We start from the raw sequence: 25,256 nt of genomic DNA on the forward strand, positions 1-25,256 counted from the left end.
GTACGGTCAAGGGAGAAGCTCCAAGATGGCGGCAATGTAAACAAGATCCGGCGGTAAGTCAGGCTGGTAATTTGAGTGGGGTTTTTTGGCGGCGGGGGGGGAACAACTATGTGGTTTAAAGGAACCAGAAAAGTAAGTTGCTTGGGCGGTTTGACTTGGATTTTGGGTTCAAGGCGTCTCGGTGGCAGACGCGGGTGTGCAATACGGGAAAGATGAGCCCGGCCGACACGACTTGTTGTGAAAGAAGCGCCTTAGGCGTTCCTTTCCCAACTCTGAAACGTCTTTTGTGCCGGAGTTTCGTCCTCCCTCTCTCTTTTCACCCTGTTTTTCAGTTGTTTTTATTGACTGGTCGATGTGTTGGCTATTGTGAGGTGAGAGCAAAAGCCGCCAACGGTAGTCTGGGGGAAAAGGGAAATTGCGTTTAGGTTAGGCGGTGGTTGTGGTGCTGCTTTTGTGTAAAAGGAAACTAGAACGAGCTACACATCACCTCAGCTTCCACGGTCTCGGGGCTCCTTAGCATTTCATACTAGCTGCAGAACATTTTGCGTAGATAAGTTGGTGAGGAATTTAAAGAGCGGGATAACCATGAACTGCAACACGGACATAGAGGGGGGTGTAATCCAGGTGCTGAATCATTTAACATCATAAATGTTTGCTGCAATATACGAAACGAGTCTGTGTACATACATACATACATACATACGTGTGTAATACACACACACACACACACACACACATTAGTGTAAGATTGGTCAGTAATAGAAATAACTTATAAACAAAGTGTGTAATGGAAGGGAGTTCGCTTAACATGGCTATTTTATAATTTTAGATTAAGACCTGTTGCAATGAATGACAAGGGTGGTCTGGGAATAAAAGAGGAATGGTGATAAGCACGTTTACTTTTCTGTTTTGAAAACATTAAGATGTTTCTGATTATTTCCTTCTCAGATGGGCTATAATACTGCAATCCCATAAATTAAATGTAGCAGATTAATTGATTGATGGGGGAAAGAAGTTTTAGCTATACTCATTCCATACGAGTATGTTTGCTCTAAAAACAGGATCCTCCTGTACCTGCTCTGTACTTAAGTGTAGTAATGCTGGATTTATATCTCTATGTAGGTTTGCCCTTATAATGAGATTTGAGGCAAAAAAGATAATATTCTTCTGTGAAGGAAGATAGGCATCTTTATATTCAGGTGTTGCTTTGCTGCTTTAATCTTTGTAGGATAATGTGGTCTTGTGTCACCTATTGTAATCTGTAGCTATCCTTTTGCATTCTATGTATTTTTGGATTAGAAATCTTGGGATTCTAAACTGGTAAACTGTTGATTTTTCTTCAATGAAGCATAAATAAGTGTATATTCAAATTGTGTGCCTAAATATAATCTATCGGACTCTTAATAATACAAATAAGTGGTGAATAGGAAAACAAAAAGGACAAAGGTAATTGTTTTGTATTGTTTCACTGTTTTAAGCATACTCAGAGTAAGGGACTATCAAAGTTCAGCAATACATAATTTTATATACATTTATCAAGTTTAGTAGAAATCAGTTGGGTTTTAGTTTATTCTTAGAAATGCTACACATGTGAGAAACGCTAACAATTAAAAATTCCATTCAGAAGTAGTGTATATCAAGAATAAAATTAATGTGTTGTTTCATTGTGGAACAAAGTAGGAAAGGATTTTGGAGCTTATCTAGTACTATCTCCTGCTCAGTGCATCCCTAAAACATCCTGATAGGTGACTATCAAACCTCTGATGTGGAGATCTCTAGTCTTCTATCTATTTATCTAGACTGCACAATCTTATTTTATTAAAAATTATCAGAATTTTCTAAAATAAAACCTAACAAATGGAGAGAAATGTTTATAATGTTGCTGTTATAAGTAACAAATATTCAATTGACTATCTGTTTTTGAAAGACTAACAAGAAAACCAAAATGTAGTAATAAGCAAACAGAAAAACATTCCTGTAAAAAAAGGATGATGAGTCATTCAAAGGAAAACTACACAAAATTTTAGAGAGTGTGGTATGGTATTTATTTACATAACACCAATTTGAGAAAGTTAATAATGGTCCACAATAACAAATTAGGGCAATAAAAATAAAATATAACTGATAATTCATAAGACAAAAAAAACCTAGTAAAAACAGTTTAATGCCTCATCTGTAAGCACCTTCAGCACCTGAAATATTCAACATCATGTAGAATGAATTATCCTTTGTTAATTTTACAATTTAGATTAAAATCTCCTAAGAGGGATGCTATTTTATAAAGGTTCCATAACTGAAAAATACTTCCTTCAATTTCACCAGATAACTGAGATGAATACAGTGGATAGCATGTTTTTTCTTGGAGAAAATGGTCATGATGGAACCCAGGTACCAAGCCAAGTTGAGCTTTAATGGTCTCAACCAACACATTGAACCTCATAAACTACAAGCAACCGATGCAATTTCTGCAATATTGGTAAAACATGAGTGAGATGGTTATCTTCTACTAGTATTTTGCACCTATGATTTTGAGTAGTTTTGCTATGTTGAGTCCATTGAGATTGTCTAGTTTGGTGGTGATATGGCATGGCTACCGTCACTGGACACTCAATCAAGATATGGCTACAACTGGAACAAATGCTGAAGCTCGATATAGGCCTATCTGGCCATATTCTGTGTCTGCCAAAAGAATTAGAGCTTCGCAGAAGGATAGCCCAGATATTTTTCAAGGAGAGTGCCATACCATTCAGAATTATAACTGAAACAGACTGAGTCCAAAATAGCTTTCTATGTTCATGGAACAATGCAAAGTATTGAAATGACATTTTCCATTCTGTATTTTTTGTCCTCTTCCATATTTTTGTACTGCACATATACACATAAATTGAAGAAGGACATCTAGAACATCTACAGAATGTTTTGTTTGAAAAGCTGGTCAATCATAAATCTGTCTAGGGAAAATATGCAATTGCCAACTTTTATAAATGTAAAGACAATAGTCCACCTTGAACTTATTTATGTATAAAAACATTTCGGTACTGTACCAAGTGCTTTAAAGTACATTTGAAGACCAAAATAAAATTTTGTTCTAACTTGAGAATTTTCTCCTTTTAGAACTAGGAGACAGGCTTTTTCAGTGGTAGTGCTATTGAATTGGAAATTAGTCATCTTCTTCCAAGGTACTGTTAAAGACTTCTGAAAATATCAGCAAATATTTAGCATTTAATTAATTTATCTTTTCACTTACTTTTCATTTTAAATATGTAAGCCATGTTGCCTTTTTCTTATTTATATTTTTTACTTTTATTATATTTTTATTCTTTTTCTTTCTATTGTAGTATACTAATTTATTCACAAGGTTAAACTTTGATAAATTTTGTGTTGCACTGTATGTTATCTTGTTAAATAATCATAGAGAATGTGCTGCACATTTATTCAAAGATTTCAAATGCATCTGAATTTGCACTTTCTTGTACCTCCTCTTTTTTAAAAAAAGTGTAATATGATTCAAAATATTTATTGTTATAACTGCTAAAACAGCAGTTCAAACAAATACTTATGTAATATTTAATTTACTTGAGCACATTGCTAATTTTAAAAATAATTTGTAGGGACATTATTGGACATTAATTTTAATGTATTTTTCAGCTATTTAAATGAAGCACTGTTATTTTTGTAATTTGTTTTTTTTTTCTCAATCCTTATATGGCTAATTTATTCTCATATTCAATTTCTAATAACGAACAAACTAATTTCCAATAATGAATAAAAATGGAGGAGTGCAGTGCATTTAATAATTTTGCTGAAGATTTCTTCATGAAGGTAGTGAGTATTTGATCTTTTCATTTGTAGAGATGTGGAGTGGTCTGCTACCTCCTGGTGTGAATGAAGCTGATGTTGCTGTAAGTTCAGATGATGAAGAAACAGTATCTCTTCATGAGAGTATGTTAAATGAAAAGCAAGAAGAAAAGAAGTTCCTAGACAAACAGACTTGTGATCATGAGGAAAAAAATATGGCTGAAAACCAACTTCCTTCTGCAGAACAGGAATGTCTGGCATGCCTTCCTGGAGTTCCCTTAGATATGTGGAATGTAGGTTTGTTTACAACTCTGTATTCAATTGAACCTGAAATATTAGGTTAGTTATTCCTCTTGTGATATCTAGGCACGTAATCCTTCTGGCAAGAGTAAATTAAATATGTTTTGAATGAAATGTAATCTTTTTAAACTTTTCAGTTATAGAGAAGAAATATTTTAATAACATTGTTTTACAAACTTCTGTCTTAAAGTAAGATTGGAAGATGTTGTGATAATTCCCTTTCACCAAATATGTAGGCACTTCAGTGCTTATATACTGGAATATTTTTGATCTTCTTTGGGGTTTTCAAAATAGATTTTGTCTTTTGTTGCTATATGTGTTTCTCTGTAGTAATGTTATGGAATTTTAACTTGCTCATAAATGATTACTTACTATCTTCATTAAATGTGTTTCACACTTGTTTGTTAAGGCTTGCATATTTTAAGAACGATTTTGAAGAAATGCTTCAGGTATCATCAGGATAGCATCTCTCCTATTCAATAAAACATTACATATACACATACACACACACACACACACACACACACACACATATATATTGCTTCCACATGAACTTGAAAGAGATGTAGCTGTTTTAGAGCTACCTTAACTTCAGAAACTCAGCTTCTTAGGATAGTGTGAAAGACTAATTACACATAGAAAAAAGTTCAAAAGTGGTATGTTCAGTAAGATAACTCTAAATGAAGATGTGGCTGTCTTAATTATTATAGACAACTGCTGTATTCTCATTCCCATGTATTCTGAAGTGTTCCACAATCATAATGCTCAGTGATGTTATGTTTTTTAGAGGAGAAAATAGAATCCCATTGGCCATGCTTGCTTATATTAAACTTTTTGGATCTTAGCTTTTATTTAGAGTTTCAAAGTCAATGTCGAAAGAATGTTCCTACATAAGAAAGTGAAAAGTATCATTTAGTAATATCAGGATAATTCTTGAATATATGAGAACTGAATTGTGTATGTTCAGTGTATACTGTAATCATCTTCATTTACTGTTGCGTTATGAATATTTGTACTTTTTTGGTATTGTGGATCAATTAAAATATTTTTTTGTTTTATGTTACCCAATTTACAGTAATGAAACAAAAGTAAAAGAAATCATTTTTTTCTTTCAACAGAAATTTCAGAATCTGAAAAAGAAAAACCTTGACATGAAAAATCAAGAAAAACGTCAAAGAAATAAACGACAAAAGAGAAAACATTCCCCAAAAGGTGGTTTGTTTCCAGTTGTTAAAATGTAGGGAACACTACAATAAAGTTCCCAAATAACTTGGTGTTAGGATTAGGTAATTTTATTGCCTTATTGATTTTATGTTATTTCATTGTTATCTAGTAGAAAAAAATATTTACCGTAGTCTAGTTCATATAAATATTTACCTAAACTCCAGGTGTTCATAGAAGCTTTGGCATTTTTTTCTAAACCACAGCCTACTTGCAGTAGAACAAATCATGATGGAATTTATGAGCACTTTTTCTAAACTTTTTTTGATAAGGCTAGAGAAGTCATTCATCATAGAAAATATTCACATGGATGAAATAGGTTTATGCATTTTTGTTCATTTATTGTAATTTTTGCATGTGGCATTACAGGTGGATATCTTATGTTTTACTGTGGAAGTAGGCTGAAAGAGAACAAATGTCAATTCCACACTGCATTTTTTTAAATTTTGATCTTTTTCACTGTTAATTATATCCCAGACATTCTTTTCTGAGTTTTAATGGTTGGACCATATAGAATTTTAAAAAGGACTCTTCAGTTGTGGCTTTTGAGTTAACATTTTATTTATATGCAGTGCTATAAATCTGGTAATCTAGTTATTCTACAGGCTGAGGCTGGCAAATCACTTAAGGTCAGGAGTTATGGGCTACAGTGGACTATGCAGTTTGGGTATTCACATATTTATATTGTATGCAAATTAGTCTGAACTTTGTACTAGAAACTCATTAAGCTGATTTCTCTCTGTAATTATTATTCTGTTTTGGAATAATGCTACTTTTGGTAATATCCACACAATGCTTATGCAGGAAGTTGTAGTTGTAGTAAGTGATTATGATTGAAAATATGTATCTTCAGTGGTTAATGACCTGTTTCCTGATAGTGTTCTTACCTTTAAAGGGTTTACTTCATTCACACACACCTTTCCCATTTATGAAGTATTCTTTTGACTGTCTTTTATTTATTTAATATTTTTTCCCAATTTTATATGGCTAAGGAAATCTTATAAGGAGGCTTGATTAACTAAAGCACCAAAAATAACTTTTCTACAAATTATTTGGCTGTAGGTATAAAGGCAATGTATAATAAAACTGATTCTGCCATTCAGTCTGAACCTTCAAAACAAAACAACACCTACCTCTGGCTGTATCACTCCATCACTGTCTTAACTTCGGCAATGTAAGAAATACTATAAAGTGTATTTCTCAGATTTCTATTAGGTGGTCCCTCCACCACTAGCTTAATATCCACATACAGCTAAATATATTATTCTTCAGAGCATATAAGCTTTAATTGCCTCTGAACTTAAGTGTCAGTACACATTTGTGTTTAGTGCTTTGGAAGTAGACTGTCTAAGGTGGAATTTAATTTTAAATTTTTGTTTTTCACTGTTAATTATATCTCAAACACCACTGTTTTTATCATGTCTATTACTGCATCAGAATTAAGTCCTAAAACATTTGTATCAATTTGTGATAAATTTTTCATACTAAATTTTAGAGTTTGATTTTTATTTTAGGTAAAATGAAAAGCAGTGAAGAAATAACTGAAAGGTATTTGAAACTATGACACGATTATTTAAAATTTATTTTTACATAGTCAAAAATTTTCCGCTTCTCTTCATTCTCTTTGAGTGATTCAGAAATCGCTGAATTTTTGTACAGAAGTGATCCCTTCAAGTAATATTACTTGAAGAAATATTACTTATGCCCATCTGCTAAATAATAGATATGGAGGGTTTTGTTTTCATAAAATAAGTACATTCTTTTATGTCAAATATGCAAATGCAAATAAAATTGAATTGTATTACAGTCACAAAATAGAAGAAAATACAATTTCTGTAAAATTGTACAGTAGTTCAGTTAATATTCTAGGAGGACCATTCTGTAAAATACATATTCTTTACATAAGCCAATAATAAAATTATTAATTTAATGTACTGCAAATATGTTACATATTTATATGTGTGACTTTTCTTGTGGTAGGATCTTGCCCAACTTTTTTTTTCTTTTTTCCTTTCTTTGTAGCCAAGAGTCTGTAAAAGAAAGACACTTCAAAGAGCTCACTCAATATTTTGGAATCAATGATAGGTTTAAACCACTGGAAAGCAAGGAAACTACTCAAAAGGTGATTGCTAGATTTTTTAAAAATTGATTTTAAGCTTGCGTTACAAAGTGTATATGTTGCCCATCTCAACATTAGGCATTAAAAATTAAAACATTAAAATTAATAGCAAACTATATAAAAAGGACCAATATGTAAACGAGGTAAGGTGGAATGTGATGTATATGCATGCCTATACATAGACACACAGAACCCATGTAACCCAGCAGCCATAAATTACTCATGCTGATTGGTATGGCCAAAGTAAAGCAAGAATGGGGAAAATAAGGTCCGTATAGTGACAAAGTTGATCTTGTGCTCTTGCTTTGGACTAAGAATGAGAGTACAGTCTTCTGGTATTCCATGGTCAGTGATACATGTCAGTATAAAATATATATATTCATTTAAAGCTTTCATTTTCACACATCAATTGGAAAAACCTTTTGTTTTATGAATCAGTAAAAAAAAAATGCCCACTTTCAGGTTAATTGTTTAAGAAAGACACAAGTAAAAGAAAAGAATGGTTAAGGAAAAAGAAAGACAAGATTATCACTTCTTAATATGGTAAGGGTCATATTGGTTACTGAAATTTAATTGGAAGACATAATTATTTTAATAAACTTATGGTTCAGAGCTACAACTGCACTGAAAAAAATGTGGTTTACAAGTATTTGTCACGCTTAATGACCATTGGAAACTGGCATGTCTTTACGACAGTTGCAGTATTCCTGGATCATGTGATCATCTTTTGCAACCTTCCCAGCTGGCTTCTGACAAGCAAGTCAGTGGAGGAAACCAGATTCACTTGACAACCATGTGTTTCATTTAACAACTACAGTGATTTGGTTAACATCCATGGCAAAGAAAGTCACAAAATTTAATACAATTCACTTAACAACTCTTTTGCTTAGGAATGGAAATTCTGGTCCCACTTGCAGTTGATTTGTAAAAGCTAAAATAATTTAGGATTTGCTGTTGTATTTTTAAAGCTTATTCTTAATGTTTGATTTTAGAAACTAAAAGTGTATCCTTTTCCTACATCTAACAATTTATGGGTTTGAGTTCAATAATACAGTGAAATAAATGAGAGGTGCCATTTTGGAAATCACTTTCTTGATTAATATAAAAACTAAGAATTACAAAGATACAGTAATAATTTGGATTTTCCATGCAGTTTATACAGATATATCATATTTTGTTCAGGAAAAAATGGATGAATCAGATATTGAAATGAAATATTATTATGATACACCTAAGCTAGTTAACATTTTAAAATGCTGAATTTATTGAAAAAGTAAAGTGAAAATAATACAAAAGTTTGTTCTTATACAACAGTTCTGTAACTATCAATAGGGCAGACTAGTCAAATTAGAAATCAAAACCCACTTATGGTCAGACTTGATTCCAACCTGGATGGAAGACATTCCAGGACTACTCATTAAGCTGTAATGTCAAGAATATCCCAAAAAGAATATCGTAATTGCAAGCTACTTCAGTTTTTTTGGCAAGAAAACTATATGGATTTGTCTCGATAATTAGCAGATTTTGAGCCCTACTCAGTCATTGCTTCCTTATCTACTTTTTTTCTTAATTTTTCTCATGTGATTTGCTATATATGAAAGTTACAGATATGATGTTCATATTATTTTGGAATTGATAGATTTTTAGTACATTTTTGTAATGTTCAGTTAATATTCTGGGAGGACCATTCATTTTTTTCTCTCTTTTTGGTATGTTTTCTAGTCTGGCCTTGAAATCAGTATAGATAAATGTGTAGCTGAAGGCAATATTGCCCAAGCTGAGGAATTAAGTGATAGATTAGCTACTCGAGAGGTAAGTTACAATTTTGTTATATTTTCAATATGGTAATTATATTATTAGACATAATTTACAATTGTTTTATGGAACAGCTTTTAAGTTATTATTGCTTGGGAATTGCAGGAGTTATTTAGGAAATCCTGTGGATATATTCTATTCTTAATTGTCTCTATTGCAATTTGTGGTGCAATGGAATAAATAAATAAATTGTGCCAGAACACAAGAGACAAGTTTTAAATGAATACTTGGATCCAATAGATATAAAGACATAGTTCTTGAATGGCCAAGTTGCTCTACTGATTATCCTCTAGCTACTACTTCATGCTAGATTTTAATATGCTTAAATATTATAGGGACTACTGGTGTAAAATTGGGAAATGGCAATATATATTGAGCAGTATAAAGTGGAAAAAGGATTTTTTTAGTATATCAAGATTATAAATGTTCCATAATAATACAAAAGAATGAGGCCACTCTGATTAATTCTAAATGTTCACATTAAGAAATCCTCTTTACAATTTGATGTCATAGCCTACAAATAAATTACCATAACATAATAGATTTTGCTCTTGTATCTAAATGGTAAATTATACTATATATTATGTATGGTTTATCAAATCTATATTTTCTATTAGCTGTTTTACATGAGTTAATTAAAATAATTTCTCAATCTTAATTGAAAGACTATATAAACTGGTAAGGGATAGTGCCAAGGTACAAAGTAAAAAGATACATCAATAGTCTGTGGCTATTATTTATTGAGCTATGATTAATTAATTGGATTGAAGAGGTGAAGAACTATATATTTGACCTGATTTAGGATAGCCTACCAGGTTTAATGAGAGAAAAACAGTCAATTATGTTATTTGGGAATAAAAAGTTTTATGATGAAATTGGTAACTAAGGGGAAAAATTTGATATTGTTTATTTCCAGCCTTTTATCTAATTAATTATCAACTTTCATATAAAGTATAATGCAGGTAGTCCTCTGTTAATGGCTATTCATTCAGTAGTTCACTATTGAAACAGTAATAAATGAATGAATGGTAATTATGACTGGCCCTTAGCATTCGGGGCCATTGCAGCATCCCTGTAGTCACATGATTGCAATTTGCAACTTTAATAATGACTTCTAGGACTACTAGCATTGCCATCACTAAATGAAGGGGTAACATGACATCATGCTTTATGATTGTTTCACTTAGTGGTTTCAGTTCTAGCCCAAATTGCTTTTGTTAACTGAGGAATAACAGCCCTTGTTTTGTATGACTTTTTGTATAATTAATATTTGAGGCACATTATTATTTTCTTTTATGGATGGGATGAATAGACAGACAGCAAGTACAGTTACTAATTGTTCTCTACTGAGAACGCTAAACAAAATTTCAATTCCCCTTTTGAGATGCAATCATTTAACAAAGATGTTTCCTTACTATTTTTGAAATTCTGAATTCTCAGAAATGTAATCAGTGGCCTGAATATTAGGTAACATTGTTTGCAGATTTCTATTCTTCTTTATTTCATATTCTTTAGATGACCAAATTCTAAAAAATAATAATAAAGGTTGACTACAAGTTACTAAGTGTCACTATTGCTTTTATGTATTTTCAACTAAAATAAATAAATTTCTTGATATAGTTGTTTTCTTTTGAATTTGATGAATGAATGTTTAGTGAGTAAGTATTCTGTAGAGATCAGGTACAGTTTTGATCACTGATATTTTCCTTTCTCAAAAAGCAGTAACAGGAACCCGCTGATAAAGCCTTTGCTTTGAGGCATGGATTCCAGAATGCTTTAAAATGTTTCCTTCTATAATAAGTGAAACTAATTTTGATGTATAACATTTATAAGCCTGTGAAACAGATAGAGCAGCATGAGTATTTAAAGGGGAAATGAGGCCAAAAATAAAGAGATGGCTAAGAGAAGCTATGACACATGCCCTGAAGAGCTAAGCAATGCTAAAATACAGCTGTCAGTGTACTATCATTATGTCACAGTGAGAACCAATTTTTATGGAATCAGATTGCCTGGGAATTGAAGAAATTATAAATAATATACATAATCCGAATAGAAACAGCAGATTGAAACATGAGTAACTTTATTTTACTATGCTACACTTGATGCAATTACATTTTAATATACCTGACAATCCTCTTTGCACTGTTATTGTTAATTTGATATAATAGTGTTAAGAAATGAATATTCAGAAGAGTTTGGGGTGCTTTTTTTTTTAACAAGTGTGAACTTTTCTCTGAAGCATCAGGAATTATGAGAAATATTTTATTTTAATTTATTCCTAAAGTGAATATTGATAGAATAGTTTAGGATATTCTGTGTAAAAAATTTTTTTATTGTATGGGTGGTACATTTGTTATATTTCTGTGAATTGCCAACAAATAATGTTTACAAAATAGTCAGATAAATATCAGATTTGTTGATATTTTTGTTATCTGCGTATCTTTGTAAGATTTTGAGATACTGTAATAGTCAACTGTTTGATGAATATCTTCTTCAAAAGCTTTTGGGGAAAATACTATACAGCATAACAGTGTTTGCCGATTTACCTGTGTTCATGGTCAGTAGTGCTCTTAATATATTTTTTTCAAATAATTTTATTAAGTACTAAATTGTACAGAAGACAGCTAATACAAACGACAAAAAATAAAGTAGAAAGAAAAAGTACAAAGTACAAAAAAGAAAATGAAAGAGTAAAGAAAGAAAAAGAAAAAAGACTATAATAAAAAAGAAATAGTAACTTCCCTCTTCATCTCAACTAGTATAAACAATTTAAACAACATTTTCTCTTAAAATATAGGAAACCATCACTTTATCCCATATATCTGTTGTCAATGGGCATATTCTTAAACCCTCCTCATTCAGCTTGGTCAACAAAAGCCTATTAATGAGTAATAACATCTGGTTTAACTTTGATCAAATAGACAAATGCTATATTCCTTCCCTTTTACCAATATTAATGTTTAATCAAATAATGTCATAACATGCTGGATATAGCTTGGTTCAAAATTGTGTTGACAATTCCAGGGGATAGTAGAATAAATGATAAAGATTTGGGAGAAGTTTTAAAAATTGGTATCAAGATATCAGGATTTGAAAATTGAAGTTAAACTGGCCATAGTAGTCCCAGTTGTTATCAGCACAGTGGGTGCCATATCCATAAATCTTAGAAAATTGGCAAAATTTCCATCTATCAGTTGCAAGATTCCACATTGCTTGGATCTGCTCATATACTGCGCCAATATATTATGGCATCCTAGATTCTGGGAAATAACTTGAAACATCTGAAAATCAACATCAGTTAAAGAACTAGCAGCTGTGACCCTCAGTAAGCACTACCTTGAGGTGGTTGTGGGGCATTTGTATTCTGAGGAAGATGACATCTAGAGATTCAGCTATAATGTATAGGTCTCATTAGAGGAGCCATGCAAATAATGTCTCTGCCATAAGCAATATGGTAAGAAGTAATTTATACCAGAATAGTTGTCAATTGGGTCAATAAGGATTCTGCTGGATGTACCTGGATATCTGGGGACAAATGAACTACAGGATTCTGGACTGTTGGTTGTCAAACAAGGACCAGCAGCTGTGGATTACTGGAAGAAAGTTGTATACTCATCACAACTATACAAAGAATTAACACAAAGAAATAGTGATCTGTTATTAATATTTTCAAGAAGCACCATCTGCCCACAAGCCAGAACTGGTGGGATTAATAGAAGTTATAGAAAATGAAGAAGCTCAAGTATTCTGGGACTTTAGAATTCAAATAGAGTTGCCACATAACACCCCAAACTCAATTGTCAGTAAGAAAAATAAAAAGTCCATAAATTGGACATTGCAGTACCAAATTATACCAGAGTTGAAGACAAAAATTAAAATTATGCCAAAAGAAAACAAAGATAATAATAATAGTGCCTTGGGTACAATCCCAAAACCTCTGGAGCACCACTTGAATATCATTGGTATTGACAAAATCACTATCAGCCCGTTGCCTATTGCAAAAGGTAGCTTTATATGGAACAGCTTAGATCTTGTGACAGTATTTTTAACATCCATCAAACAACACCTACTTGTCACAGGTCCTTGGGAAGGACTCAATGAGTAGATAAAATGCCATTTTCAGTCTAAATACCTGGTTGACTGTGCAGCTAACCATAATAAGATTATGGCCTTTGGTGTGTTGTTAAAGTGGTGTCCTAGAAAGCTAGTCCTGCATTAATTATGAAAGCCAGCTGGACAACTTTGGGCAGGTCACCCTTTTATACCCCAATCCACCTTAAGGGTTGTTAAGAGTGGGTAAAATAGGAGCAGGAAGGAGTATTACGTATATTTGCTGCCTTGAGTTCCTTATAACATAATAAAGGCAGGATAAAAATCCAGTAAACCTGTGGTGATCCCAGTGGTTATCAGCACACTGGGATCTTTGACAGCATTCAGAAAAGCAGCACATTGACAAAATATCCATATTGTCAATTACAACATATCACATTGTGGAGATCTGCACATACATCCACTACTATATTACACATCCTAGGTTGTTGGGAAGAACTTGATGTATCTGAAAATCAACATCAGTTAAAGAACTATAGCTGTAATATCACATTATTATAAACAACAACAACAATTTCATTTTTATAAAGTTATTTCTTGCTTGTAGGCAAGACATTTCTTGGTGAATTCTAATGCACCACTGTTATTACTTTGTTATGCTGCTGCTTGTAATCAGTCTGTGCAATTGTCTTGTAGCAGCTAATCAGGTGGTCCACTGTTTCTTTAGCTTCTTTGCAGAGATGGTATTTTCTGTTGATGTCTTCTCCATTCTGGCTTTGTATACGTTTGATCTTAATGCTTGCTCTTGTGCAGCCAAAATTAGCCTCATTGTTTTTTGCTTTGACTTTCCTGTTCTTAGCCATTGCCAGATGTTGTTGCCTGATTTGCTTGCAGGTTCTTTTTTTTATTAAATGGCTGTGTAATATTTTGCTTTGCCATGTCTCTTCTCTATTCTTCATCTGGTCTTACTTTTAGACCATTTTCACCTCTTTGGTGTTCAGTAAGCCTTCATGATGTAGTAGCTTCAGTGTATCCTCTTCAAATATTCTTCCAATGTCCTTGCCCCCCTTAACCTTTCTGGTTATTTGCTACCTTCCACACCCATTTTCATTACTAACTTTCTTAACTTCAGTGTGCTTGATGTTCTCAACCTGAATATATTTAAAGTGATCTTCTTCATCCAAACTCTTGATATTATTTCTACAGGGCATCTTGATTCCTTCAGTGTTCACTATTTTCCTACCTATTGTTGGCTGGCACATTTGTCCAATTGAACAATTTGATCTTAAATCAGTGGTCATTTTGTTTTATAGGAACCTTTTTTGTCAATAGGGTATTTTTTTTTACAATTTCTATTGATGGTCATTACTTGCTCTTATGCATCTCAGTTCAGTCATGACATATATTTTATTTGCTTTTTTTTTTTGCATGTCATAGAATTTATCTGATTACAAGATTTTCTGAAGTAGTGGGAAACATAGCATAGGTGTTCAGCACTGCCAGAAGTGCTGGCTTAGCTGGTTGAAAAGATGGTCCCTCCTGGGAATGATCCACATTCACTGGCCTTAGCCTAGTGCCAAGCTGGGTAGGGCACATTGACAAAGCTGGGCCTCTTCCAGGAAGGAAGATTTATAGGGGTTGTGAAGGTGATCACTGAATTTTTTACGGAGTCAGGGGGGTTCATGTATGTTGTTGGCAAGTTTGGCTTTCGTGGAAATGACCTATTCAATATCGGTAATTGATTGTGCCAGAATTGTGGCAAGTATTTGGAGAAGCAGCAGAAGTAGCTTGATACAATGTAACAAAAAGAGACTCAGAGAAAGAATATCTGTAGTCTTGCTACAGATCATTTCTACTTTTAAAGCAGTAAATTTGAGCCATGTTAATCTGGTGGCCATTCATTCATTATCAAGGCTTATATCTGCCCTATTATGTAGAATGTAAAAGTAAGATCAGCCTTGAGCCAATATTTAGAATGCTGAAAACTGAATTAGAGCCCTAATTGCATTTGCAGCAACAGCATGGAAATATAACATTCCATTAGAAAAAGAGAGAGCAAAGTTGGGGCTTATGGCTAGCCACATTAAAGAAGCTGAGAGGTGAAAAAGTGAATGAAGCCCAAAGTATGTTAGCCTTGCTACTCCAAAAGAGCGCGAATCACCCTAGAGTTTAATGCAGTGGTAAATCTTATTTACTGGTTGCTCATAATAATAATAGAGAGCCTATCACAACACTCAAATATCCCCCAAGGTATGGAACTGAGGTTGTAATATTCTGTGTTTGCAAAAATTCTAAAAGCATCAGAAAAAGCTGTGGAATCTCTGAAAAGCTTTAGAGCCAATCAGTTCAGTTTGTTGCTTTAAATCAGCTACCCACTTCAGTTTGTGAATCTCCTTCAGTGCAGTGGTATGATTGAGGCTTCCTTAAAGCAGATAACCCATTCAAGCCTTATATACCCCAAGTATTAGTTGCTGTTATATGGATGCCTTAAAAGTCAAGGGATATAAAAAATGAAATCAGTCTTGCAGATTTCTAAGATGAAAAATTTTGCTTGTGTGATGACATAAGTATAAGTAACCTGTAGGTTTGCTATATTTTTGCTTTTTGTGTTTTGGTTAAAAAAATAAATAACTATGTCTTGAAAAGAGAAAAAATAATTCTTATTTGACTGTCTATTGAGAAACTTGATAGGTTAATTCTTCTCATGTCTTCTCAGAAGTAAATTATATTGAGTATATCAGGGATTACTCTTAAGCAAATGACTATAGAATTACATCCTACATTACTTTAGTTGTTTTCTAAATACAAATAATACTATCAAAACTGTTCTAGATATCAGCCAGTGCTTTCTGGCATTTGATATGAATGATTTCACAATTATAATTATTGTTTGAATATGCTCTTTATTTTTGTTTGAAATAATTCAAATTGATTTGTGTATTCTATCGTAATTCCTAATTTTTACATTCTTTCTGTTGACTTTTACTCACATTGTTGATATATAAATAACTGTATGCTTGATAGCCATTTATGTTAAGTATCCTATCAACATTTAAACTGTTTCCCACTTTAAAAGAATCAACCATCAGGTTCTATTGCAGTATTTAATATGGAGCGCAATGTGGTAATTCATAGGTACAAGCCCACAGAAAGCTAATGATTTCCTCTCCTATACATTATACCCTCTATCTGAAGTGTTTATGTAGAAGAATTTTGTGGCACATAATATAGAAAAAAAATTTAAATTTATATACCACAATTTCAGCAAAAATAATGCTTAAAAGAAACAGTTTATATAATATAAAGAAATATAGTTTATTAATATTTTAACTTTTCAAATATTTTTAAAAAATTAATGACAAAAACCATATATAACTTTCAAATTATTTATTATATTTGGAAAGAATTATGGACAAATACTGCACTGTATTGTTAATTATTCTGTTTTCTTAATCGAATCATTTTCCCTTGATCAGGGTGTTTTGCCTTAAACTTTACTATATGACAGGGGTTATCACCTATGATTGTATAGCATGTGCCCTCTTAATTATGTATATCATTTTTAACAAACCTTTAAAAAAATCAAATGTTACAAGTCTAATTAAAGAGACAAAGCACAGTTTATACTGTAGATTTTTTCTGCAGTTCAATTAATCAGCATGTTTTCTCTTTTAATTAAAACCATTTTAGTAAATTAAAGCCCACAGCAAAACACATATATAATTTGTTTGTAATTAGCTCTTAATTGGTGGTAGTTGAAGCTTAGCACCCTTGGTTTCTTTCTTCATGATTGCCATTTTATTAGCAGCCAGTCATTAATTAATCTTTTTTTCTAATTAGCTTATAAAACTGTTGATGGCACATTATTGTAAATGTGATTTTAAGTTCAAAGCTTGTTAATAAGCTTTCTTTACTTAGAAGAACAGAGATAAAGAAATTGCTGAAAACAGTACTACAGTTTTTTTTTAAAGCAGCCTTTCTTACAAGGGAACTGTAAAACATCTAACAGCTTATGGTTAATTTTTTATTTTTTTATGAATGGAAGAATTTACTTGCATTAAAATATTTTAATAAAAAGCAAAACTAAAATATATGAACAGTATTGTATTTTTATATTTTTATATAAATATCCAGCAGTAGAATGTTATTTTCATACAATAAATAGCAGTAGCACACAACAAAGAGATTGGAGTATTTTGAAGTTGAACAAACAATTGGGAGATTATCATTTTCTCTTTCAAAATCAACTGAGATTCTTGTTTGCTTTATATATTTAATATACATCAGTAGTGGATAACATTCCATAACATAAAAGGGGGAAATCATTGCCAAAGGCTGAATCTGAAATAACTAGATTCATATTTGATGAGAAACTGTAATACAGTATTAAAAGGCTGTTTGGTTTCTCTGATAGACCACAGGATGCTTCAGGACCTGTTAGAATAGAGATGTTCTGCTAAAACCCCTTTGGGTTTAGCCTTTTATAGAACAGATCTTATATGACAGTTTTGAATTTAGCTTTGAATGTTCCATCAAATTATTCTTATCCTAGAGTGTGTATATTACAATAGGTCTTTGAAATAAATCTTTATCTCTAACTGCCTGGCTGTTTCACTGTTTGTTGCTTTTTTTGAATTTGATACCACTAAGGCCCAACGAGGTATTCAAAAAGTAAAATACAAATATTTATAAGGTCAGCCACAGTTATGAGTCCACTAAAGACCAGCTTAAGCAAAATAGCATTGTATTACCCCTGGAAATAAGTCAGGATTATTATTTATTTACTATTATTTATTATAAATATAATTTATTTATTAAATTTACATACCACCCACCTCTCCCATAGACAACTCTGTGTACACAAATTTCCAAAAGGAATGAGTTTTATGACTTTTACTTTACTGTAATAGTTAGCTTCCATACTTCCAGTGTCCTAATTTGGTTGACACATAAATGGTAATTCTAGAAGAGCATTTCTAGGGGATATCAAGGCCCATACAGCTCATGAATGTTCATCTTTAAACATTTTCACCAAACATCTTAATAATTTTATAATGATTTCTGAAAGTTTCAGTTAAGTATCTTTGCAGCTGAATGAGATAATGTTTTTTTTTTCTGCCTCAACTTTATTTACCATTTGAACTTCATCTGTTTCATAGCATTTTTTAAAAAAAGAAGGGGGCTTTATGATGCTGCTCAAGGAACACTAGAGAGGGATAGCTGAGGAAAGGAAAAAATTAAAAATTGGATAAAAAGTAAATGAATAATGTCATATTACTAAAAAGATGAGAGGCTAATTTGTGCCGACTTTTTGCTAATTTTGTTCAAGCCTTAAAATGAGGAGCTGTCACCCGTTCTGTGTAGCACTGATGACAGTGCCAATGATCCATGAAATAAGCTGCCGCTGGCTTTGTTCTGATAAGAATGAACAAATCTGCACAATGTACGGCTCCCTGAATCTCATTTTCATACTTGCATGCAGGCTAAAAGAAATAAGCTGTTTGCAGGCTTGATTAATCAGACATTTGAGGGGGTTTTGTCTCTTTGATCTCTTTCGTCTCCTAGGTAACTTGCTTGACATTAATGTTGAGCTTGAGTAAAGACAATAAGGAATTGTAGACCAAACTGATATAAAAATTAAAGACTTTAGCACTTTAAGTACTTCAGTAATGGTTCCGCTTTACTTTAGAAAACATCTGTTTTCATTTAATTAAAGAACAAAAGTGAATAGCATGAATATTTTATATAGAAACCTGTTATTTTACACATAGACACAAAACAACTTTAATATGATAATTGGCTCTTTTTTTAAAAAAAAAGAATACCTTCAAACTGTTTGACAGAAAATGAAGATTTTAAAATTTGTCACCAGGTATTCTTGATAGCTATTTAGTTTTTCTTTGTGAAAAATAATGGATAGGAAATTTGTGCTCTTCTCTTTAAGCTGCTAGAGCAAGATTTCTGAAATGATTATCTTTGAACTTCAATATGAATGAATGCTTTTTGCCTCATGAAAAACTTACTTGATTAAAAAAGTTTTCCTCTTAAAAATGGTAATGAAGATGAATCACTATATCAACATTACTCTTCACATATTAAATACAACTTCACATATTAAATGTATAAAATTGACCGGATCTTTAAAAAAAAATGTTGCAATGCATTTGCTTGAGGTTATACAGACGCTTTTACAAATCTTCCAAGTGGCTGTAAAGATGAATGCCTCAAGGGTCTAGCCAGGGCCCTGCTTTTCCAACCAGCTAAAGCCCTTATCTTAAATCCAAGCAAAGTACCATTAATCTTTTTGAAAGACCTTTTATGGCTTTTAATATATCCCAAATTAGAACATTTTACACCCTTGGTTCCTGAAATGTGGTGATAAAAAGCCTTTAGAGCTTAATTTTCTTTACTGCATGCTCTGACCAATTTGCAGTTCTTTGTGATAATGTTTAGACACCTTAATTAAAATGCAGCAAAATATTGGATGTTCTATATGGAAAATGCTGATACTTTGACTACATAAGAAAGTGTTGTATATATTTTTATTCAAGTTTTATTGCTTCTTATAGCATTGCAGCTTGCTACATTATCTGATGACCTTTAAAAAAAAAATAAAGACCAAGATTTGGGGGGTCCTGTTAAAATGGGAAATGAAACTACATGCATGAGTGTATATGGAAGCATAAAATGTTCATTTCACTAAGGCATAGTCAGTGATTTATTTTATGTGCTTTCTCTGCAATTAATTTTTTAAAGGTTACTTTTAATATTCTGTAATATCTTTTTACTCCAATACAAATATCACTTTTATTTATTTATTAAATTATCAAACATATTTTCCGTCTGTAACAGTATGTACCATTTTAAGCCCTTTTGAATCTATGCTTTGGTAATTACATGGAGTTATTTCATTCCTAACAAATCAAAACAAAAGATAGCAATGCAAAGAATTTATATAAGCCTAATTGGTGATATTGAAAGACAGAAAAGCTGCACCTGTAGGGCCTCTATGTAAGTGCTTGTGTCTACATCACAATTAGGCTGTATTTGATATTATAAAATCTTTTCAGACAGTCTAATGGCAGAAATATGGGAATGTGGATATGAAATTTCAAAATATAATGTGCCCTGTGTAATAAGTCCTGTATATTTGGGTTAATGGTTAATACCATTACTATATGTGTAATTTTATGTTAGTATATTATACTTTTATCAAATAATAAGTATAATAAAAATCAGTGGACATAATTCTTGTTTGAGTACAGGTAGTCCTTGGCTTAGCTAACATTTGAATTTATAATGGACCAACCTGGGGCAGTACTTAACCCTCCAGATTCAAAGCTTCAGTGGCCAGTTCCCCCTCCCACAGACACATGACTGCACTTAATGTGCTTGGCAGCCAAGTTGCATTTAAGACATAAGACATAAGACATAAGAATTTATTTGTCATTACACTCGCAAGCGGGTGCAACGAAATGAGGTGCTCTTCCACAAGTAAAACTGGACAACACTATTGAAAGAAAAATAAAATTAAACACAACAGAACAGATACAATAATCTCTATACAATTTAAAAATGTAAATACCCCATTACTCTCAGCCATTAAATTCCACAAAATCTTATGACCCTGCATTCAAACTCAAAGCTGCACTTGGATAAAAACTGTTCTTAAATCTAGTCGTCCTTGTTCTTAATACCCTGAATCTCCTTCTCGATGGTAATAGTTCAAAGAGCTGATGTCCCGGATGAGAGGAGTCATTCAATATATTAAATATCTTCCTCTTACATCTATTCCTATACCGTTCTTCCAAAGAGGGGAGTGAGCAGCCAATGATGTTTTGGGCCATCTTAATCACCCTCTGAATTGCCTTTTTCTCTGCCACTGTGCAGCTCGAGAACCATACACAGAGACAGTAGGATAATATACTCTCAATTGAACTCCGATAGAAGGTAGTCAGTAGACTCTCAGCCTATTTATAGCTGTTTGCAGCATCCCACAGTCACATAACCACATTTTACCTTGGTCTTGCCAAAAACCAGCATTTACTTTTGGTTTTCAGCAAAACTGACCCTATAGCAAACCATTGTTTTGCTTAACGAATATAGCATGCACTTAAAGTCTGCTTCAAAAGTCATAAAATCAGATCAGTCATGTGGTGACCCAATTGATTATGATTATGATTACAACCATGAGGGGCACACTTCATTAAGGTCAGTGACAACCTATATAAACCCATTTTGTTGTCCATGAAGAAGAATTCCTCACTGGTATTGTAACATATATTTTAACTAACAAAAATAAAAGTAACCTGCAAAATATATTTTTGGACAACAAAGAAATGTAATCCTTTTCATCTGGGAGACTTATTTGATAAGCCATTTTTAAAAGAGTTTACCTATTTGTAATTAGAAAATATGTTGGAAGCAATTCATTAATTTATTAGTGATGCAGTTATATTCATCAAACCTCCACATACAATATTCAAAACAAAACAAAGCACCTAATGTTACTCTGCATAATATTTGAGGAAAGCCATTTGTAGAGCACTTCACTCCATTTGTATTGTTTTTGAAGACTTCAGGAAAAAGCATATGTGACATTTAATGTCCTTAGACTTCATGGTACTTATGCTAGATTTGTTGTGGAAACAATAAACATGAGTTCCCTGGTCTAAAATGAGTTTAATGATCCAGGTTAATGATACTGTATATTAAGCATTTCCCTCCGAATCAAAATTGCCCAGCAGATGTAGCCCTCTGGTGTTGGCAAAAGACTCTCAATCCTTTCCATTAAAGTTCATTGTTCATTCCTTTCATAATAAGTGTTATTTTTGAGGTATAGGTAGTCCTCAACTTACAACAGTTCGTTTAGACCATTTTTCATATTTATGACCATTGCAGTATCCCCATGGTCACCTGATCAAAACTCAGACACTTGGAAACTAATTAATATTTATGATGGTTGCAGTGTTGTAGGGTCATGTAGATCACCTTTTACAACCTTCCGACAAGCAAAGTCATTGGGAAGCCAGATTCACTTAAAAACCATGTTACCAACTAATCAACTGTAGTGATTCACTTAACAACTGTAGCAAGAAAGCAAAGTTGTAAAATGGGGCAAAATTCACTTAACAAATGTTTCACAGCAAGAGAAATTTTGGGCTCAATTATAGTCATAAGTCAAGGACCACCTGTATTCATAAAATTGCAAGTCTATAGTATAGGAGCTATAGTATCTACAATATTAATTACGAAAAATTGAGAGAATGAGATTTATCAGTTAGTGAAGTTCCAGAATGAAATTACTGTTTTTATATAGTGTTAAATATATATATAGGAAGACTGTATGGAGTCTTCATAGAGAGACTAAGCAAAATGATTATATAGTCTCATCCTCCTAAATGTTTGGCATGGTTGCTTCTAGGATTCTCTCTGTAGAGCGCTAATGAAATAAAACTCCGCCAGGATTTGCTGTTCAGTAAAAGATACATTGGATAGGTGAGGAAATCCCTCAAGGCTGTTGCACAAAATCCTTGGGAGGATGGGATTACTTTGATTTGATAACACATTTTTTTCATGCACAGCCTTGAGATAAATAGACAGACTTGTCTTCTAATTGTAAAATAAATTATAGGTGGGGTTATTCTTGAGGAAAAGATTGCTTTTCTGCATTTGTATATGTACATGAATAGAAGTGAATATTTGTATAAAACACATGTATATTCATGCTAGCATGCACTATGTATACATATTCATGCTAGCATGTTTTCCCCTTTTCTCCTAACCAATCATATATGTTCCATTATGTATGTACATCTTCTCTAATGGCTTTGTATATCCTTCCTCAAGTTCTCCATTGAACAATTTATGTTTCTATGCAAAAATATGAACCAAGAATAGCATGCTTATTTACTGTTTACATTAAGACTTAACAGCATGATTTGATGATAACTTTTGGTTCTTTTCTTGCTTGTCTATATTCCCTCCATACATTTTTTTATATTCTAACCTTTTGGTGTCTTTCAGTATTCCTCCTTTAGTATATCCAACTTAAGAAAGTCAGAAAATTCCAGTCATAGACCCATTTGTGCCCAGTTCCCAAGTATTATATGTATAAGCAAAACTCAAGGGACAATTTGATTTTAACAGATAAATTTGTACTATAAGGTCCACTTTGCCTTATTTTCAGCTGGAAAAACTTTATGTATATAAGCTTAATATAGCTTAATATATATATATAATTAGCTTAATATATATATATAATTTTAGTCAGCCTACCATGAGTATTGCTAGCTTCAATTTTATGCTTTTATGTTGTCTTTTAGATATACAATTCATATTTACTTCACAAAATCAGAACTGACCACACCATCCACTGAATATATATAGTTTCCATGGTAGATATAGGACAAATTTGATCCATGCAACCATTCCCCAAGTATCTTTTTTTTTATTTAAAAAAAATGGTTATGCTTTGCCTAATTTAATTTGTCTAACTTCTGTGGACTTACTTATATTCTTTTTTCCTTAGCTTGGTGTGAAAATTGCAAAAGCTGTTGCTTGCCGAAATTTTGTGAAAGCTAAGCAAGATGTAGAGGTTATTCAAGAGGCCCAAAAAAAGAAGAAACTTGCATGGGGGTAAGTGGGTATCTCTTTTTGCAGCTAGTTGATTATTAGACTTAAATGTTTTTCTTCTTCAGATTGAGCCATATTTGTTTAATTCTAAATTTGGCTTTTTCTTTGAATAGTTTATTTTGTGTAGGATTTTTAGTGCAACTGACACTTTATTCAAATGTTTACACCAAGGGTCTTCAAACTTGGTAGCTTTAAGACTTGTGGACTTCAACTCCCAGAATTCTTCTTCCAGTCATGTTAGCTCAAGAATTCTGGGAGTTGAAGTCCACAAGTCTTAAACTTCAAACTTGGTGTTTGAATACCCTTGGTTTACACTTTTCCTTTTTCATTGCTGAAATATTAAAAACTTAGTTACAATTTAGACATTGCTGCTAAATGAATTTTTTCTGAAAATTTCTGAAGAGTACTTCAGTGGAAACTGACATATGCTTGTATTTCTTTACAGTTTTGAAGCAAAGAAAAGATGGGAAACAAAAAGCAACATGGGATACATGTAATTAGTTTTGTCTAGAAAAGCTGAAAAATTGTAAAGCAGGTGGAAAGGTTTGTTAATATATATGATACATAAATTATACATTTGTTTGTTTTAGTTTGTAATGTTTCTGTTGCTGAATGAGTCATTGAACAATTGGTTTCTCTTCCAAATGTTACTATATTTCAGGCCTGCTACCTTCAACCTTTTAACTTTTCTGTCTTTTTCATTACACAAACATTCAAATTGTAAAGTGTTTTATCAAAAATAATTAACATTAAAATATAACAGCTTTATTAACTTATTTTTAATATGAATAAATTGTCTTAATTTAAATTAAACAATATGTTAAAATTCATTTCTTTAAATATTTATATAAAATTATTTATTTTCTGAAAACATCAAGTAAATTTTTCAGTAATTTCTGAAGTACATTTCATTTAAATTTCTCTTATTTATTTATTTAGAGCATTTATATAGCCACCTACCCTAAAACATGTGACCCTGGTGGTATAGTAATTAAATAAAAATTCAGAAAAACAACAATATATGCCACTAAAATAAACTAAAACCCTTAAATGGCTACCAGAATCTAGTCCTCCCCCTACAGAAGAGGAGCTTGGCTTATCTTGAATCAAATGCTTGGACAAACAGCCATGTCTTAATTGCTTTCTGAAGTCCTGCAGGGCCGATTGTTGATTAGGTGGAAAATTGCTTGAAAAGTCAGGGGCTGCCACTGAGAAGGCAAGGTTTCTGGTCCTTATCAAGTAAGATGATATATTTCAAGGATAAGGAATATAAATCTAACAATAACTGATTGTTTTTGAAAACTTGGGTTAAACATTT

At 32.3% G+C, this 25,256-nt stretch overlaps 1 protein-coding gene across 6 annotated transcripts; it reads left to right on the forward strand.

Moving 5' to 3' along the window:
• FAM204A (family with sequence similarity 204 member A) lies at window positions 1-24,764 on the forward strand. 6 transcript variants are annotated; one of them, XM_087932657.1, is made up of 10 exons: window positions 1-53; window positions 2,323-2,476; window positions 3,115-3,179; window positions 3,853-4,091; window positions 5,217-5,310; window positions 6,834-6,867; window positions 7,342-7,441; window positions 9,161-9,250; window positions 23,835-23,941; window positions 24,384-24,764. In XM_087932657.1, the coding sequence occupies exons 4-10, from the start codon at window positions 3,855-3,857 to the stop codon at window positions 24,433-24,435; spliced, it is 714 nt and encodes a 237-aa protein (XP_087788783.1). In that variant the 5' UTR covers window positions 1-53; window positions 2,323-2,476; window positions 3,115-3,179; window positions 3,853-3,854; the 3' UTR covers window positions 24,436-24,764. The 6 variants fall into 6 exon arrangements, with proteins under 6 accessions (XP_087788783.1, XP_087788782.1, XP_026560628.1 ...); XM_087932656.1 differs by having other exon boundaries at window positions 2,323-2,388; XM_026704843.2 differs by lacking the exon at window positions 3,115-3,179.
• Window positions 24,765-25,256: the final 492 nt, after the last annotated feature.

Source organism: Pseudonaja textilis, chromosome 4, assembly GCF_049901715.1.
Source record: "Pseudonaja textilis isolate UNSWEBS1 chromosome 4, rPseTex1.2, whole genome shotgun sequence".
Classification (NCBI taxonomy): domain Eukaryota; kingdom Metazoa; phylum Chordata; class Lepidosauria; order Squamata; family Elapidae; genus Pseudonaja; species Pseudonaja textilis.

Coding starts and splice junctions, on each gene's coding strand:
- FAM204A (XM_087932656.1), top strand. CDS start 2,369: ATGGTCATGATGGAACCCAG. Junction 2,389..3,114: donor ATGGTCATGATGGAACCCAG/GTACCAAGCCAA, acceptor TTCTCCTTTTAG/AACTAGGAGACAGGCTTTTT. Junction 6,868..7,341: donor AGTGAAGAAATAACTGAAAG/GTATTTGAAACT, acceptor CTTTCTTTGTAG/CCAAGAGTCTGTAAAAGAAA.